The 18,645-nt window shown below is 38.1% G+C and overlaps 1 protein-coding gene across 1 annotated transcript; it reads left to right on the forward strand.

Annotated features, from left to right (window-relative positions):
• Positions 1-3,751: 3,751 nt before the first annotated feature.
• Positions 3,752-14,747, forward strand: LOC139726056 (uncharacterized). Its single transcript, XM_071637138.1, has 5 exons — positions 3,752-3,910; positions 7,640-7,737; positions 8,746-8,914; positions 10,377-10,442; positions 14,260-14,747. The coding sequence occupies exons 1-5, from the start codon at positions 3,808-3,810 to the stop codon at positions 14,745-14,747; spliced, it is 924 nt and encodes a 307-aa protein (XP_071493239.1). The 5' UTR covers positions 3,752-3,807.
• Positions 14,748-18,645: the final 3,898 nt, after the last annotated feature.

Here is an 18,645-nt window from a genome sequence, read left to right on the forward strand (position 1 = left end):
TGTGTGTGTGTGTAATATTCAAGTCACAATGTTTCATATGGAAGCAAATCAAAGCACAGCAATAAAAACAAATGTTGTACGTGCAGTGAAATCAGACTATGTTTCATTACCTTCAAAATTATACAAAATTGCTTTTATTCTTTTTTCCTACACACATTTCGAAGAAGACCCCGTGGTGGGGCGGATACCTTCTCTGACTCCCTCTACCTCTAGTTCATTTTGATCCCTCACCAAAGACTTTAGACACCAATCGTTCCCTTTATCATGGAAACCAATCCACACCCATCTAGAAATTATTATACGAATAATTTATGAGTTGTGAGTGCATAGGGCACGAATATCGCACGAGGCGCGAGATAAGCCACTGGTCTATTCAACAAGGCGCGTAGCGCCGCGTTGAATAGACCAGTGGCGAATCTCGCGCCGAGTGCGGTATTACGTGCCCCAATGCACGAACAAAATCATAAATTATTCGTTTTATACAACACCTTTTCCACAATCACAGTACTAAATTAGTGACCGCCAACTCAGGAAGGCCCAAAAATAAATATAACAATTAGGCCGAGAATTGTAAACCACCCTGTGTACTGCTTTCAAACACTCGTCATGATTCGACCACACAGTTACAGGAATCACAAACTCCGCAGGATTCTACGCTAACGTTAGATCGAGTTTAAAAATAGGCCTGACTGTTAGGCCGATCTGAGATGTCGGTAGATCTAGTAATAGGTCTAGACCAAGTCTATTTCCGAAATTTTTTGTATAAAAACACAGAAAAATAATCAAATTACGGTTTCTCAACTTGAAATGAAGTCTTGATTTTGGGATCACTGTGGTCCACGTAGTAGATCAGAGTCAAAAGTAAAAACACAGCAGTAGGTATAAAGGCCGCAATACATGTTAACTAGCTAGGTAAAGTAGCTGCGCGTACACGTATAACGTTGCAGCACTCCGCCGCGCCTGCCTGATCGACTGTGAGACTTACCGGCAGCGCAGCAGCGCAGCCGGCCAGCACGTACAATGGTTGAACCTCTCTTATCCGGCCTCCCTTTATCCGGATCTCTCTATTATACGGACGCCATCTCGCCGTGATTTTTTTTAATAATTACGAGAGGAAAGGGGGATTCCCAACTCCTTGACAACTCCTACCCAAACACACATGAATTACATATTACTTCCAACATGATTAACATACATTACATCAAATTTCCTTCCAAATTGCTTACCTTCAGACATTTTAACATCCCCAAACATCCCCAAATGTAACAATGAAAAGGTTGCAGTATGCACATTACTACATGTGGTACTACAATGGGCTACATCAGTACATGTATATGTATATGTACATGTATATCTCTGATCATTTGAATTATTTACGAACGTTTTCAATGTTCCTTATAGGGCCCTATTTTTTTTTATAGGTAGGTATTTCTTCTTTTTATGCCTCACCTGTACAGGGTAAACCACACATTTTTCTTTTTAGTCACTGTTAACACGTGCTTTCTTTAGAGGAGAAGATAGTTTACACTAACATTCTAAAATTAAACAGCAGTATATACAGTCATCATGCAATTTGTGAAGATTTGTAGATCGAATAACATCATGAACATGGAAATAAATCTTGCCACAGAAATTAAAATCTTTGTATTTCATCAGAAGTAATGTATCTTTCCATCTATTGTTTATGCACCTCCAAAAACATCTGAAGATCATCTTCCATCATTCGTGACGAAAATCAAAATAATCCTTGTCGATCAAACTACCGCAGAATTCAAATAATAGCGTTATAATAACAGATATGTGACTGAATGTAATTTGAAAGTTACAGGAACTCAATAGAATCTTTTCTCTACTATCCCATTACTTCTATCTTTTTTTCTTTCAAGGCCACCCATTTGTTGATAGTTTCAGATGTTTTCTTTGTTTTCCATCATTTGGAACGCATCAGTATCCCGTTCACCTCATATAAGTACACAGGATGTGTTCAGACAGGAAAGTCTTGTTGATTGAAACCTAATATGGAGGCTTGAAATCTTCAAAAAACAGTTTGTGGTTTGTCTCCCTGGTGGAAGTGTTAAAACATTACCTCGATTTTGTCCAAGGCTTTTCCTTTAAGTCATGGCCGTATTAGGTGGATAAATCTGTAGGCCTATACATAGGTAGTCTCACACAGATAATTATTGATTATATCCGTGTATTGTACAAATATTTAGATGAAAATTTGGAAGATTTTCACTTTCATATACAATTTACTGTAAGATCATTGTTCTCAAATCTTTATGTTACATTCAGTTTATTCATCATTTTCAAAAGGAAGCTTGAACAAGGGTCATTCAGAGAGCTTGAGACTACCATTCTCATGATCATGACAAAACTGGTAATCTAAACTCTAATCAATAATTTGTTCGACTCATTTTTTTTTGCTATGTTTTTTTTTTTGTAACAAAACAGCCATTTATTGTTCTGCTCTTTTTCAATGTTTTATCATTGCTAACACCATTGGAATTATCATCACTATTTTCTTATCTTAAAGGAGTATAGTTGCACCATTTATCAATATTAACGTCTACCATGTCTATTGACGAGGGTAGGATGTTTACTCCTATCCCAAACCTGACTATTACCACGACTACTTTTCTCTACATAGATCTCAGCTGGATTCGATGAGGGGAGCAGCAATCGAAACATCACGGTGAAAACGCTTTGCTTTTTAACAATAGAACACAGCCCTTAATCCCACAATGATCAGAATCATTTTTATCGACGTCCACTCGCAGGTTTACAGTAGTTTGGTCCCGAAAGTACAAATAGCTATTTGCTTTAATACACACTCTGCCTGAACTATCTACTCTAAATCACTGTGAGTCTCTTCTTCTAAGACGACTGGGTAAATTAGGTAATGGACGGTGGCAATACCTTCCAAACGGTCACATCAGTATTTCGTCATCGGAAAAGGGAGAATGAGATTTACATTCACACTTCGACAGGCACGGGTAAAACCGATCGTACATGGTGATTGAGCATGAGCAAAAAAGTAACATATTTTGTACTGCAATAAAAAGCTGGCACACACAAATACACATACACACTATATAAACCGACCGACAGACACATAAGATGAGGGAATTTTTATCATTATTTTCCCCAAATACTTTGTGTTCATAATTATCTCATTTTTCTTCATTTCCTTGCTTTTCGTTTGCTCTCTTTTGTTAAAACCTTTTACTTTAAATACCAAATAAAGAGAAAAGAACAAAAATATTTACGAAGCATATTGCGATTTTAGTTTCTTGTCATAAAACTTTGTTTATCCTGTGTCTACTCTCTTACATTATTAGCAAGCCATGCATGGTCGGTAAACTCGTATTCCAGTAGCAAGATTTTTTTTTTTTTTTGGTCGACTTTCCCCTGTCGGCCCAGGTCAGCCTACTTCCGGTTTCCGTTGGCGTAACCATGGATTAAACTTTCCGAATCTGCTTTATCACTTTCATGATACATAAAAATTGGACTATTGTTTGGAATCAAGGTTCCCTTTTGTCTGCGTGATGTTTATCACTATGGTTATAAGGGAAAACGAAAAAAGAAATTCCCATCGTAACGAAAAACAAATCAGAGATCAGTCCTACTTTACCCTTGTACATGATTTACATGATCGACCTCCGCCACCCACACACGACATCCGCTTGGTCCAATAGACCTGAAATCATCATCTAGGTGATATAAAAAGGTAAATAACTTTCCTTCACCAGAGAATGATAACAACTCGTCGGACGGTGAGGTCCTAAACATTGACAGACTTTGACATTGATGATGGAGTTTGTGACGATGAGGTTTGTCTTGACCCTCTTCTCCTTCCTGGTTGTAGGAGGACATTTAGTGGTCACCATGACAACGCCTCCTCCTGCAGAAGGTAAGTTACCTTTAGTTATGCACGTTTAATTTCTTTTTATTCATCATGGTCTTTAATTCCTTTCTTATAGATTTATTTCAGTGTCTTCTTCTTGATCCGGTATAGTTTGCATTCATATGTCATAAGTCTTTCATAAACATTTTTACACGATTTACAATAAGTCCTAAAAACACCCTGAATTCGCTGCTAACACTTACACTGCAAAAAGTCCGGTGTTAAATAGTGAACACCGAGCTGGTGTTAAATTTTCGGTGCTCATTTATGGTGCTAAATTAACACCTCCGGGTGTCATTTCCAAATATTAAACTGTTTTTTGAAGAGTTTCTTAGTAACTGCACTTCTTGTTGATTTTTGATTTAAACAAGACGATCAAGAATTTTACATTAAAATACTAGATTTTTGAAAAAATGTGAAAATAAATTTACACCACAGTAACACCAGCTGGTGTGGTCTCCTATTGAAGCTGGACGGGTGTTAAACCATTGATATTAACACCAACAAATATCAAATCAACACCATGTGGTGTCATTTTTTAATTAACACCAGTATAGTGTCAAAATAACACCAGGTACAGTGTCAAATTAACACCACGAAGTGTCAGGTGAACACTTTTCAACACCATCACAGTGCATTTTCTACACCTGTGGGTGTGGTCCTCTATTGAAGTTTGATCGGTGTTAGATTTAACACCCGTGGTGTTAAATCTAACACCAGTGTTTTTACAGTGTATGAGCATTGGGTTTGTTTGTTTGTTTGTTTAATAGATACTTTATTTTCTGCAAATCAATAAATCAATCAGCAAATCAATATACATAAGGCACATAATCATGAACATGTGGGAAATATATAAAATAAATTCAAAACAGAGTCGTTTGACTTGCGTAAACAAAGATATAAAAGGTAATTAATGATACAATATACAGTATGCATGTCTATGCAGCGGGGATTACAACAGCAATTATGATTATGGAGCGATTATGCGGAGGGCCGCCATTGTAAGCATAGCTTGAAAAGATGGCCGGCCAGAGGAAAAGGTAGGGACGTATACTAGTTTCGTAATAATACAATACAATACAATACAAATTCTGCTGCGAAGATAGCAGGGGAAAATAAACTCTGATGTGTGATGGTGGTGGATGTGCGTGCAATTGCTAGAAAGTGCACAAGGGCAGATATGCTGGAATGTAGAATAATCGAATTGGTTTGCTGGAAGAGGGAACGATATGCTATGTTGCTATTTGGGAGACCAACATTAATCATATGTTTCAACTCCTCAGTAAGAGTGTTCCGTGTATCCGGACCGTGATGTCTAATCGACTTTTGAGCAAGTAGAAGCTTTGGATTACTTAAATGAAAATCATGGGAACGACGGGTTGGGTATGAATGAATATGGTCATTGGTTACTAAGGCATTATTAAAAAACGGCAGTAAATTTCATGTGTGTTTATACATAAAAATTGGCAGTTAGGTATATATGTATATCATGGGCCTTTAAAGTTTTTAGGCGATAAAATATAGGATCAGTGTGAGCCAAGAAATTTGAGTGTGTGCATATACGAAGAGCCTTTTTCTGAAGAATAAAAATTGTATTTAATTTAGTTTTGCTACAGTTACCCCATACAATATTGCAGTACATTGCATATGGTAAAAATAAAGTGTTATATAACATTATTAAAGTTTGATCATTAATCAAATACTTTATTCTCCTTAAAACACCAGTTGTTTTAGATATTGCTGTAGTAATATTCTGGACATGAGTATTTCAAGTTAAATTGCTATCTAGGGTCACTCCTAGAAACTTGGTTGAATGTTTCTCAGCAATGTTTATATCATCAATATAAATACTTTTAGGAAGGGTGGGTTGGGACTGAAGAGTATGGAAATGTATAAAACATGTTTTATCAATATTCAATGAAAGCTTGTTACTTCTAAACCATTTCGAGATATTGCCTAATTCTATATTAAGTGTATCAATCAGTGTTGCAATATCCTTGTGGGAGTAAAAAACGTTAGTGTCGTCTGCAAATAAAATGAAGTTCAAACGAGGGGAAGAATTGATGATGTCATTAATGTAAATCAAAAAAAAAGTAGGGGCCCGAGGATAGATCCCTGAGGGACACCACATGACACGTTAGAATATAATGAGTAACTAGATTTAAATGCAACATATTGTTTGCGATGACTTGGATAACTTCTGAACCATGACAAAGTAATCCCTCTCACGCCATAATTCTGTAATTTTTCAAATAAAATGTCATGATCAATAGTGTCAAATGCCTTACTAAGATCCATAAAAACTCCAATTATGTGTTCTTTATTAGTAAGCGCATCAATAATATTATCGACAGATTTGATTATAGCATAATCGGTAGAAAATCCTTTCCTAAAACTAAACTGATTCGCATTCAATACATCATTTTCAATCATAAACGAGTAAAGAGCTTGTAAACTACTTTTTCTAAAATTTTCGATAGAACAGGCAACAATGAGATGGGTCTATAATTTTTCACCGTTGATGGATTTTCTCTTTTATAGATGGGGATAACTTTGGCGATTTTAAAAGAGTCTGGATACTTGCCATTAAGTAGGGATAGATTGAATATATGGGTGAGAGGGGCTGCTAGGGGGTAAATCATTTTTTTCAACAAATTCACCCTCAAATTATCAGGCCCACAGGATTTACTACATTTCAGAGATCGAACAGTATCAATAATTTCACATTCATTAATTGGAGTAAAAAACAAAGAATCTTGATTAGGGTTACCATATACAAGTACTGTATCACATAGCATTTAGTTGAATTAAGATAAACTGAGACGTTGTATGTAGAGAAATGATATATCAGCATCTTGCTTTAATCAAACCGAATCTACTACGAAATCAAACCTATATTTTGCAGTAGAAACAATGGGGAATGAACCCAACAATATAGAGGAATACAAAACATAAATACACGTATCTAACGCTCTGCAACAAATCAAACATATTTCTAAGTGAAATTCAAACTCATGGCAGGGAGACAGGTGCAAAAAGAATTAGTTCAAACAGACACAACAGTAAAGCTTTCACAATATAAGAATAGAATATAGAACGTGTAATTGTCACATATTTTCCCCAAATAGTGACATTAAACATTACAATATCAACACCAAGAACTTATTTCCTTCTGTTCTTCTTATCAAATATGTTTCATTACATTTCCTCTTTCTTTTCTGTCTCATTTTCTAGTTAATTCGTAGCTCATATGAGTTGAGTGTCTCTTTAGAGAGAAAGAGTCCAATTACATTAATAAAAACAAAAAACAAATCACCATCAATTTACTCAACTTGACTGAAATATTCTAAGGTAATCAGTGTGATATGAGAAATTCGGTGAAGTTTACGACATTCTTTGCACCTTGCGTCAAAGTACAAGTTTGAAGCGTACATTTTTTTTCTAGATCACAGGTTTGATTTTGAATGCAGTCGTCTATAATGTATACTCATGTTCTCTACTTAGACTGGAATACATCTTGACTTTCATTTACCGCTTGAACGTTGTTTCGATCATATACTTCGTCTGTCTATTATTTCCCACACATCGAGCCACGATATCGATAGTTAACACAACTTAATGCCTGAAATTTCGAGGTCAAGGTTCATGGCAATGATCTGATCCCGTTTAATGATTAATCACGTGACCATATCTGGTTTCCATGACGACGCTTATTCATCATACTTCAATCCATAGATGTCGATTCAGAGCAGACAGTGAGAGATTTGTTGCAGGAATTCCGGGACGAAGTAGCCGAGCTCCAAAGAATGCTACGAGTGATACATAGTTTGCAGGTATACATTAACTGCCATCCAACCTTTTCTTTCCCTCGGCACTCCCCCTCTCTCTTTGCCCTTGATCTGTGCGGCGTTTTCCTTTTCATTTTTCCCTGAAGAAAAGAATGTGGCCAGGGAGACAGTAGACTGTAGAGATAGGGAAATTCGAGGTTATTCCAAGTTTCTCTTACTAACATTGCTTCAAATTAAAAGGAAGTAAAAGAAAAAAGTCTTTCTCTGTCATGTGACTATGAAGTCATTTGTGTAAAAACCCTTACATGTGCCCCCCCCCAAAAAAAAAGAAGCAGAGGAGGCTGATTCAATTCAATTCAACTGGAGCGATATACTAATAGACAGAAGATATATGCTTTTGTCACAAGTAAAAGGATTGTAATGAAAAGAGGTTAGGATGTGAGAGATACACTGAAAAAACACACGTTCTCTCTCCTCCTCCCGTCTCCCTTACTGTATTCCGAAAAAAAAAGAACCGTATACTTGGTATTGTTCGTCATCGTACCTTTACATGCTGAATATAATGTTGCGATTCCAGCTTGTAATTAATGTTTATGCAAATGAACAGCATCCTATTGAAGTACAGCACATTATCACACTGTTTATGTCTTACTGGTGTGGGGTAAATAAAGTACCTTTGTGTTGTGCTCGAATTATATAAAAAAACATTATATGATTATTGTATATATAATATAAATATATATTATCAGTCATCAATGTTTTAATGACTGTTGAAAAAGCGGCATTTTTGATTATCAAGTGTAGACAGTAAAATATTAACGTAGCATAAAACACATGGAGTTTTATTGAATCTTGATAAATCCTCTTGAGCATGATTATTATTTCTCGTCGCTCAAGATATGATAAATATGTTATATCATCCTCTTTCTCTTCTAATGACACGTTCGTTCAAGTTGATTAAGGACCAAATCAATGCACTAAATGCTGCAAATCAATGTGAAAGTAAGGTTAACTGAGATATATTAGAATAGTTCTTTATTCATTTTGCCTCAGTCATCGAGAGGTGCCCAAAGTGAAAATCAGTCATCCGAGCTGATGGTATCTTCACCGCCTGTTCGTGAAGTCAGTGAAAGTCTTCTCACCAAACTTCGGAGGAATCGACGAAATGTGAACAGCTCCCTCTCTACGACATACACGACCAATGATTCTCATGGTGCCACCGGTGAGGGCAGAACAGCAGACGCACATAAATGAAGTCATATCCAAGAGTATAACACTATAGTATTTGTTATACTAGGAGTTACACTCTTTTATATTCTTCAACACTTTACGAACTAATCGAGGAGTCGCATGATACTTAGTACTGAACCAGCTGGACCATTCAATTCTATGCTATGATAACACAGTGTTAGTCTAATGACATTGTGCGGTTGATTAGAAATATGTAGAATCTCACGAAACATATAGGGCCCCATCTCTCTTTCTCTTCTTCTTTTAAAACAACAACGCACGAAACATTCTTTTCTTTTTTCTCTCTTTATTCTAAACAGCGTATAATATAGTCCTGTTTTGCTGGCCTCGGCACGAATTCTAACTGGATGGAAATGGCGCATTCTAAATCATCTCTTATGCCATCATCATCTGTATTGTTATCAATGTTGTTCTTGATGATAATGAATAACTGAAGAAAGAATAGCCGACCTATAGAGATATTTTAAATGCCTTTTTAAACATAGAACGGAAGGTCTTTTTTCTTCCATTCCTATACCATTAATTTCCGTCAGGAGCCATATTTCCATTGTGCACTAATTGCAACAATAATTATACTATCAGCAACCATCACACATCATAATATGCCATCACCGTTACATCAGCCATCCTGTCATCGCACACAGAGAGTTAGCCACACTCACATTCTATTCGCCACCATCACTCCGACTCGATTGCCAGCCATCACGTATTGATCATGAAACTACCAGATGACTATGTACCATCACAGTAATACGACCAGTATATTCCTTCAGTCACCATCAAATACCCCTGAATAACATTTGAAACTATCGAACATTATTATCTACCATCACATACCATTAGATACAATCATTCACCCTTAAAGGGTGTGTACAGTTCTGGTCGAGGTGAGGATTTGGCTTTTAATGTTTTGCAAGATATTCAGAAACCACTTTATGAGATGTCAAAGAGCATGCAATTCTAAGGGGTATAAAAAGTTAATTTGACGAAAATTGGTTTTGAAATGGCTGAGATAGCCAAAAACAAGGTGAAACGAAGAGATCCTAATAAAAGGCGTGGCATGTCGCCTTTTATTATTATCACTTTTTGGGATATCTCAGCCATTTGAAAAAAAATTTCATCAAATAAATGTTGAATCCTTCTTAAAATTACATGCTCTTTCATATTTCATAAGAGGTTTCTCATTACCTGGTATCTCACATAGGAATGTTCAAAACATGAATCCCCACCTCAACCAGTACTGTACAGTCCCTTTAACCACTATACGATACCAGTTGCTCTAAACCTAACATTGACCAATTATCCTCACATTTTAGCTGTCTTCAATTTTGTACCATTTTAATTTCAAAGTTTAGTTTATTCATTTATTCGTAGGGGTAGCAACAAATCCAGTTATTCACAAAATTTATTTCCATTCGTATCTTTGACGGCAGGAGGAGTTATCTACACCCACTGGGGACAAGCGAATTGCTCGGATGGAGCAGAACTCGTCTACACTGGTAAGTTCGCCAAACTCTAATACTCGTGTATCAATCCAGGCAAATCCTGAGGAAGAATTGTTCATAATAAAACTAAATGAGACCGCCTACTTTTGTTTTAACATTAGGTTTGTCATGGCATTAAATTCTTGCGCTTATCAGAGTTACATGAATTTATCATAGCTCGTAGATGAATTTTGATTAAGACAATCCATGCTCATACTGTAACCAGGCGCGCCGGAAGCAGTTTTGGATTGGGGGGGGGGGGGGGGCAAACATTGGAGGGGGCTCAAGATTAGACCATGCATATGTTACACAATATACACATACACATACACACACACACACACGCACACACATCTCTTATATATATATATATATATATATATATATATATATATATATATATATATAAGGGGGCATTTCATGAAGCATTTTGTCCGGCAAAGTTGTCAGACAAATTTGCTCTCAGCCAATCAGATGCAAGGATTTCAGTAGCTTGTAACAGTTTGTCAGAAAAATATCTGACCAAAACGTTTCATGAAATGCCCCCCATATATATGTAAAGTGGCGTACGGTGGGTCGAAACATGGGGGGGGGGGAGCCATAAAGTAATTTTGACGGTCTGTATGCCTGTGCGTGTGTGCGAGAGCAATAATGGGACTAATACATTACGGAATGTGATACATTCAACAACGCAGTCATTGAGGAACATTGTAAGTTTTCCTTACATGGATTATGGAATGACGGTGTGAAACGATCGACAAATTATATACTGTCAGCATCATAAGGTGAATGGCATAACAATAAAATGCGAGCGAGCTAAGCGAGCGAGCTTGAAAATTTTGATATTCTACAGTTCCAAAACTGGAGTTTTAATTGTAGCTATATATTTCGCTTTGGAAATAAATGGGGGCGCATCGGGCGCAGCTGCTGGCAATTATTGGCAGCAACATTAGGAGAATGGCATAACGATTCAATGCGAGCGAGCGAAGCGAGCAAGCTTGAAAATTTTGACATTCTACAGTCCCAAAACTGGGGTTTGTAGCTATATCTTTCACTTTGGAAATTAATGGGGCGGCGCATCGGGCGCAACTGCTGGCAATTACTGGCCGCAACATTAGGAGAATGGCATAATGATTCAATGCGAGCGAGCAAAGCGAGCGAGCTTGAGAATTTTGACATTTTCCAGTCCAAAAACTCCCGTTTGTAGCTATATCTTTCGCTTTGGAAATTAAGGGGGGGGGGCATCGGGCGCAACTGCTGGCAATTACTGGCAGCAACGTTAGGAGAATGGCATAACGATTCAATGCGAGCGAGCGAAGCGAGCGAGCTTGAAAATTTTGACATGCTACAGTCCAAAAACTCCCGTTTGTAGCTGTATTTATCTTTCGCTTCGGAAATTAAGGGGTGGGAGCATCGGGCGCAACTACTGGCAATTACTGTCAGCAACATTAGGAGAATGGCATAACGATTCAATGCGAGCGAGCGAAGCGAGCGAGCTTGAAAATTTTGACATTCTAGAGTCCAACAACTGCCGTCGTAGCTATGTTTTTCGCTTTAGAAATTAAGGGGGAGGCGCACCGGGCTCAACTGCTGGATGCGAGCGAGCGAAGCGAGCGAGTTTGAAAATTTTGACATTTTACAGTCCAAAAGCTGCCTTTTGTAGCCATATTTTTTTCCCTTTTATTCATATATATACATATCTATTTTGTTTTCTTTGTTTATTCATTTATTCTTATTCTTATTTTTTTATTTTTTTATTTTTTTATTGTTTTATTTTTTTATTTTTTTATTTATTTATTTTTTTTTTTTGGGGGGGCTTTTTGCCCCCCCACTTTTTGGATTGGGGGGGGGGGGGGTGGCCGCCCCCCTGCGCCCCCCCCCCCCCACTTCCGGCGCCTATGACTGTAACTAATTACTATCGAAAGAAAAGATAATAAATTGGTCAAGAAATTGGCGTGCATTTTCTCCCTCTACTTAATTGATAGACCACGAATGTGTACGTGTAGCATTTCTTTATCTTTCTATTAAAAGGGCTTAACACTTCTTTCTTTTTGGTTGTCTGTCACTGTCGAAGTCCGAGAAAGACTGGGTGTGTCATCGTTGATGTGTACACATGTGACTGCGTAGCCCCAAACTGGAGGCGTACATGTATTAGGTTGGAAGACAGGTAGATGCATGTTGATGCTGTCTCACTCTTATAGCAGCTGCAAGGCGTTGGTGGCGGTATCTTCAGAGGCAGTTACAGCCTTCCTTGTAAGGGCTCACCGGCGATGATATGACGATGTATGCAGCAGCAGTCTCGAGTTCATGGGCCGTAGATTTGCCCAGATGAGGTTAGACTTGAAGGTGTCTTTGAACCGCTTCTTGTCTGCGACTACGGTGGTGTGTCAGCTCCCTATAAAAGAGATGACGAGGGATCTTCCAGTCTTCATGCAGATGACATGACCGGACCATCGAAGCTGATCGAGATTGGAGGATTTTGGCTTCGATGCTGTCGATTGGCTTTGTCCAAGCATTTTGATTTATGATGCGATCTTGCCAACCGTACGCATGATGGATCGCAGAGAGCGCACTGTTCCGGATTTTTGGCATGTCTGCGGTACAGGATCCATGTTTCGCAACCAAAGAGAGGAGATAAAAGGACTACTGGGTTGTATACCTTGAGTTTGGTAGAGAGGGAAACACCTCAAATTTGGTGGAGAGTCGAACGTTCTTGTGCTGTAAGATTTTGGTACGTTATAGTCTGCTAACTGCCATGCTAGCCATCTTTATCGCTTACTGCGATTTCGTTGTCCAGAGTACCATCACTGAGAGATCGTACTGCCCAAGTGTTTAAAGCTGTTGGCATTCTTCAGCGGTGTTCCATTCATAGTGATGCTTGGCTGACAGAGAAAATTGTTTGGTGTGGGATGGAAGAGGGCTTCTCTCCTCCCGAGACTCTTTGTCAGGCCTAACATTTTGTGATGCTCCCGAGAACCTGTTGACGTAGCCTATAGGTGGTTCTCTTCGATTGCGGGCCATCAAAGCACAATCATCCACAAACAGACCTTTGGGAACAAACCATGATAATAGCTATAAAAAACCCTCGAATAATATATTCACTCATTATTTATCTAGCGATCCACGTCCCACAAGCTTTGCTTTTTAGTGGATCACTATTTTCTATAATCGAATCTATTTTCCGCACGTCCACGAAGTATATATGTATTGTTCCTCCTAATTATTGTATATAAACATATGTTGTTATATAATTTATCTCGGATATTACATGAATCTTTTGCAAATGTTTGAACAATATCATTTCATGACATGTATACTTTGTACTATGTTTTGATATTTGTTGATTGGAAATTTGTACTATGTTTTTTTTTTCCTGGATTGATTGGAAATAAACTGTGATTGAATTGAATTGAATTGAATTGAAACCTCTCTAGCACACTTGTCTTTGCGGTAAGGCGCCTCAGATCATCCAATCTGTAGCTATCTAATGTAGATACCGAGCTTAAAGTCTCTAACAGCATGGAACAGGACTTGCGGGACTTTGGTGACACTGTCGAATGACTTTGCTGTTTCCATGAAGACTGCGAAGAGGCTCTGCACATTCTGCTCGACGATTTTTTCCTAAACCCGTCTAAAAACGGATGTTACGATTGCGGTGGTAGATTTTTCTCTACAATGAAAAGATCAGCCTATCTAGGTTTACGCGGGCGACACTTAACACTATAAAGATAATAAAGATTTTGATTAACACATATTTCCATTAAAACTAAGGACTTTTTTCTGAGGATCTAATTCTCCTTTCCTTTCTTCTTCCTTCTCGCATCTCCTGTAGGCTCAGTGGCAGGAGCGTATGCAACGCATGACGGCAGCGGTTCAAACTACCTGTGTATGCCGATGGAGCCGATCTATGACCAGTTTGAGACGTCTGCCCACGCCAAACGAGGTCTGCTGTACTCCACTGAGTTCGAGACAAACACGGCGCCGGTTTACCGAGAACTACACGACCAGACGCCAACATGTGCTGTGTGCCGAGCGCCGCCAAACCGCTTGACGAAACTCATGATACCGGGCCGTAACGTGTGTCCTTCTCAGGAATGGCGGCTGGAGTACAAAGGCTACCTGATGTCAGGACTTTACACACACAAGAAGACCGAATTCATCTGTATGGACGGAAACGCGACGGCCTTGCCAGGAACTACTGGTAGCCAAGACGGTGGCGCCTTCTACATGGTGGAGTCCCGCTGTCTCGCTGGCGGCGGGATGCCGTGCGGACCGTATGTCAATGGTTACGAGCTCACCTGTGCCGTCTGCACCATCTGAGGCTTGACGACTAAAATGAAAACATACATGTCTTTATCATTACAATTTCTAAAGTGACATCTTCCATACGCAGAGCACGTTTTGAAAAAGCACTGATCTGAGCGCATAGACAGGTATAGGGCTTATACACGCAAAGTCTAGTTCATGAGCCCAAAGCTGCGCAGTAATATCTCGGGAAGTAAAAGTAACTCATTAAAATGAAAAGGTAGGTCGTACACTTGGAGTAGATGCAGAAATTTTACATTTCTGTACACATTTTACATAGGTACCTTTTGAGTTGAAAATTAGCTGTTTTTCACCTTAGGATTCAGTACTCCGCAAGAGACACACATTTTTGCGCGTTATATGAACGGCGCGGTGCGCGCGAACAGGCAGGGAGAGGTCCCATCAGATGACCTACTTCGAGAGGTAAAAGAACCATTATTCCTGTCGCACAATCAAAAAGTAACTCCTTAAAATGAATAATCATATTCTAATGAATATTCATGTAAAATATCTAGCCAATTGGAAAAACTTTCCCATAGGTACCTCTGCAATATTCATATTCCATAGCTGCTGACAGAATCTGCCTCTGATACACTCTATTCAACGCGTGCCGCACTTTAGGATACCGCATCCTGATTGGCTAAAAGGTTTTCGGGCAATCGGTCACCGCGTGATCATTTCATTAATATTCATCACTACTCACGCCACTGGATCGCTGTGATTGGCTTCATGTAAATAAGAACCTCAGATTCAAAAATAATGATCTCGCTGCATCGGATACAGTGTATGTACTTTGTGACCTCCTGCGCTGGCGTGCTCTGCATCTCCTGCCTTCTATAATCCCTTCTATACGTTTTTTTTTTTTTTTTTAAATGTATTACTACTACTACTACTACTACGACTACTACGACTCCTACTACTACTACTACTACTACTACTACTACTACTACTACTACTACTACCATGGAGGTTCTACCTCCATGGCACTACTACTACTACTACTCGTACTACTACTCGTACTAGTAGAGTATGGCAAAATCAAAATACATGCCCATTGGATATTAAAGACAGCTCGCACAGCTAGAAAAGTACGTCAGTAATATAAAAGCTATCAATTTGATTATTATAAAATTGACACTTAATCATTTGGATTAGATTTTTGTGTACGGCTATGAATAAAATTCTAACTATTAATCAATTTTCAATGTCGTTGAGTGGCTGAATTGCATAATGTACAGTACTTGTATGTCACTGAGCTCTGCACTGTCGTAATTACTTTTTGATTCCGTTGGGTTCGATCCCCCCCCCACTCACACACACACACACATGTACATCATATCTTAATGTATGCACGCACACCTCTACCGAGCAAAATCAACACAAGCACACATGCTGTATACACATGTCATATCACTGACAAAACCTTTTGGACATAAACACAAAAACAGTGTATATATGAAGATAGACCAACAGCCATTTGCTTTTATTCAGTCTTCTTTTTTAGTCATCTGCAAAATTACAATACGTGCAAATTCTCCAACAAGATACAGAATTGGTACAAATGCTCTAACAAGAGACAGAATTGGTACAAATCTTCTAACAAGAGACAGAATTGGTACAAATCATCTATTGTCTTTATAAATTCAATATTTAGTCCTATAAGGTATAGATATCTGCAAAACTATGTGACGGTTTAGAAAAGAATCCAGCGTGTGCAAAATTGAATGACAGTTAGTCATTGTGGCAACAATGTATGGATTAATTTCATGGCAGGATTGTACCTATGCGCGTAAAACTTGTAACAAAAAAATCAGGGGTATATTTTGCTTATAAATACGAATAGAGTGTAATACACGTTTTGTACACTGAAGTTTGGAAAAGCGCTGAACTAGAGGAGCTGTGTGTATAATTGCATTGGCTGGAATGGTTTAGCTAATGAGACGTGCAGGGTGTTTCACCATAAGGCTCATCAGTGACTGACCATTTGTTTGTTTTGTTTTGCTTTTTTCATTTATAAGAGAAGAAGACGGCACGAAGGGTTGTATCGTCTTCTCTTTTGAATGCAAAAATACTGGTCAGTGCTGATGAGCTTTCGGGTGAAGCAGGCTGTATGACTCATAAGCTAAACTATTCCAGCCAATACAATTATATTTTTGATGACTTTATCTTTAGGATATTTCAATTATGAGAGAGTCAATTTATACATTTCACGGAGGTTTGGAAAGATTTAAAATGAATTACATTATAATTCACCACATTCCCTAACAAAAAAAAAAAAAAAAAACCTTACATAAATTTCATAATCTGCAACGATAACAAGGAGCATCATGACTTTTCAGTTGTAATATAGTACAATGTATTAACTGTTTGTATCAAATGTATTCAGAACTACCATTTAGGAATCCATATCCAAAAGTCATGTCCATTTCAGAACGACTGGGCCATGTGTTCATTGCTTCTAAGTCGTTTAACTGATATACATGGATATGATTATGAACACTTTTTTTAAGTGTGCACGACACAGCACTATAACATGTACTGTGAAGGAATACAATAGGTCGTAACAACCCGAAAACTTCTCGGACCTCTTCTGGCGGAAACATAAAAAGTTTGTCATGTACATCCATCATAGTAACATTAATAAACATGAAACGGTGTAATGTGAAAATAGAACTTTATACCCTTATATTCGCAGGAAAGATACACAATTATGCAATTTTCTTCAAAGGGTAATTTTTAACTTTCAAAAAGTTGACTTCTATCAGGACAGTACTGCTCTACTTTGGCAATGGGAAGCAAATGACATACCATCCAATCTGAGTTAGTGACATTTTCATACTCTATCTAGTGTGCTCTTAGTAGTCAATTCTTGTGCATTGACACTCATCCTACCAAGTGATGTGCTGGGCAAGACATCATGACATTACATTGGCGTCAATAAAGAATGACAGAAACATTTTTCTTTTTTTACAATAAATGTCAGTTTTGTCAATTGCTTCCTTTACCCAAAGTAGGGCAGAGTACCCCAAAGTTTAAACACCAGTGTTTGTTTGTTTGTTTGTTTGTTTTTTGACATGCATACTATCTTGAACATCAACAACATCTCTGTATACGTATTCATGCAACACGATAACACTGTCAGAACTTATTTCATATTTGGACAAAATTCATCGAGTACTCTATTCTACAAGTACTAGGCTACTATATTGCTGATACACGCAAGTGCATTCCAAGACTCATCTGAGATGCCATGAGCATCCTTTACTAGCACGGCGAGATTTACCCTTTGTAAAATATCCTCTTCATTACATCCTGTCATGCTACACAACTCCTCTGTATCTTCAATCAGAGAAATAGCCTTCAGTTCTTCACTGTTTTTGTCTCGTACAGTGATATGTATGACAAGAACTCCCTACGAATCAAGAAGTTGTAACCTGGCCCGACACTCTTCTTTGAGATGCATTGAGAGTCTCCTGGCATGTCTCCTTGAGTAATGTTCTTTTCTCATCCATGCTGATCGCTTGCCTGATTGTCTATTTCTCAGTAACATAGAGAGATGCAGAGCACGTTTTTTGTACTTTTTCCTGATCAATTCAAAGCGTTCATTCTTTTTCAAAACTTTTTCAAGCTTCTGTTTTATGTATGCCAACTTCTCAATTTTTCTTTTAAGTTTCTTTATGGTATCAAGCAGACTTTTTTTGCGGACATTCTGATTGCAAAATTTTAAGCTGCCATGTCTTTGTCTTTTTAAGCCCCTTACTGAACAGAGCTCGCTGCTTCCCTCCTCGTCGTGACTGCTTTATTCGAGTAATAGGTCTGATTAGATACGATTTTATTGCATTCAGTAGACGAGGAGTTGAAGACATATTCATAGAATAATGTTGGCATATAGAAAAAAACACAATGTTTGAAA

The sequence above is a fragment of the Diadema antillarum genome, unplaced genomic scaffold, assembly GCF_040938485.1.
Source record: "Diadema antillarum isolate AM-2024a unplaced genomic scaffold, OU_Dant_1.0 seq00000076_RagTag, whole genome shotgun sequence".
Classification (NCBI taxonomy): Eukaryota; Metazoa; Echinodermata; class Echinoidea; order Diadematoida; family Diadematidae; genus Diadema; species Diadema antillarum.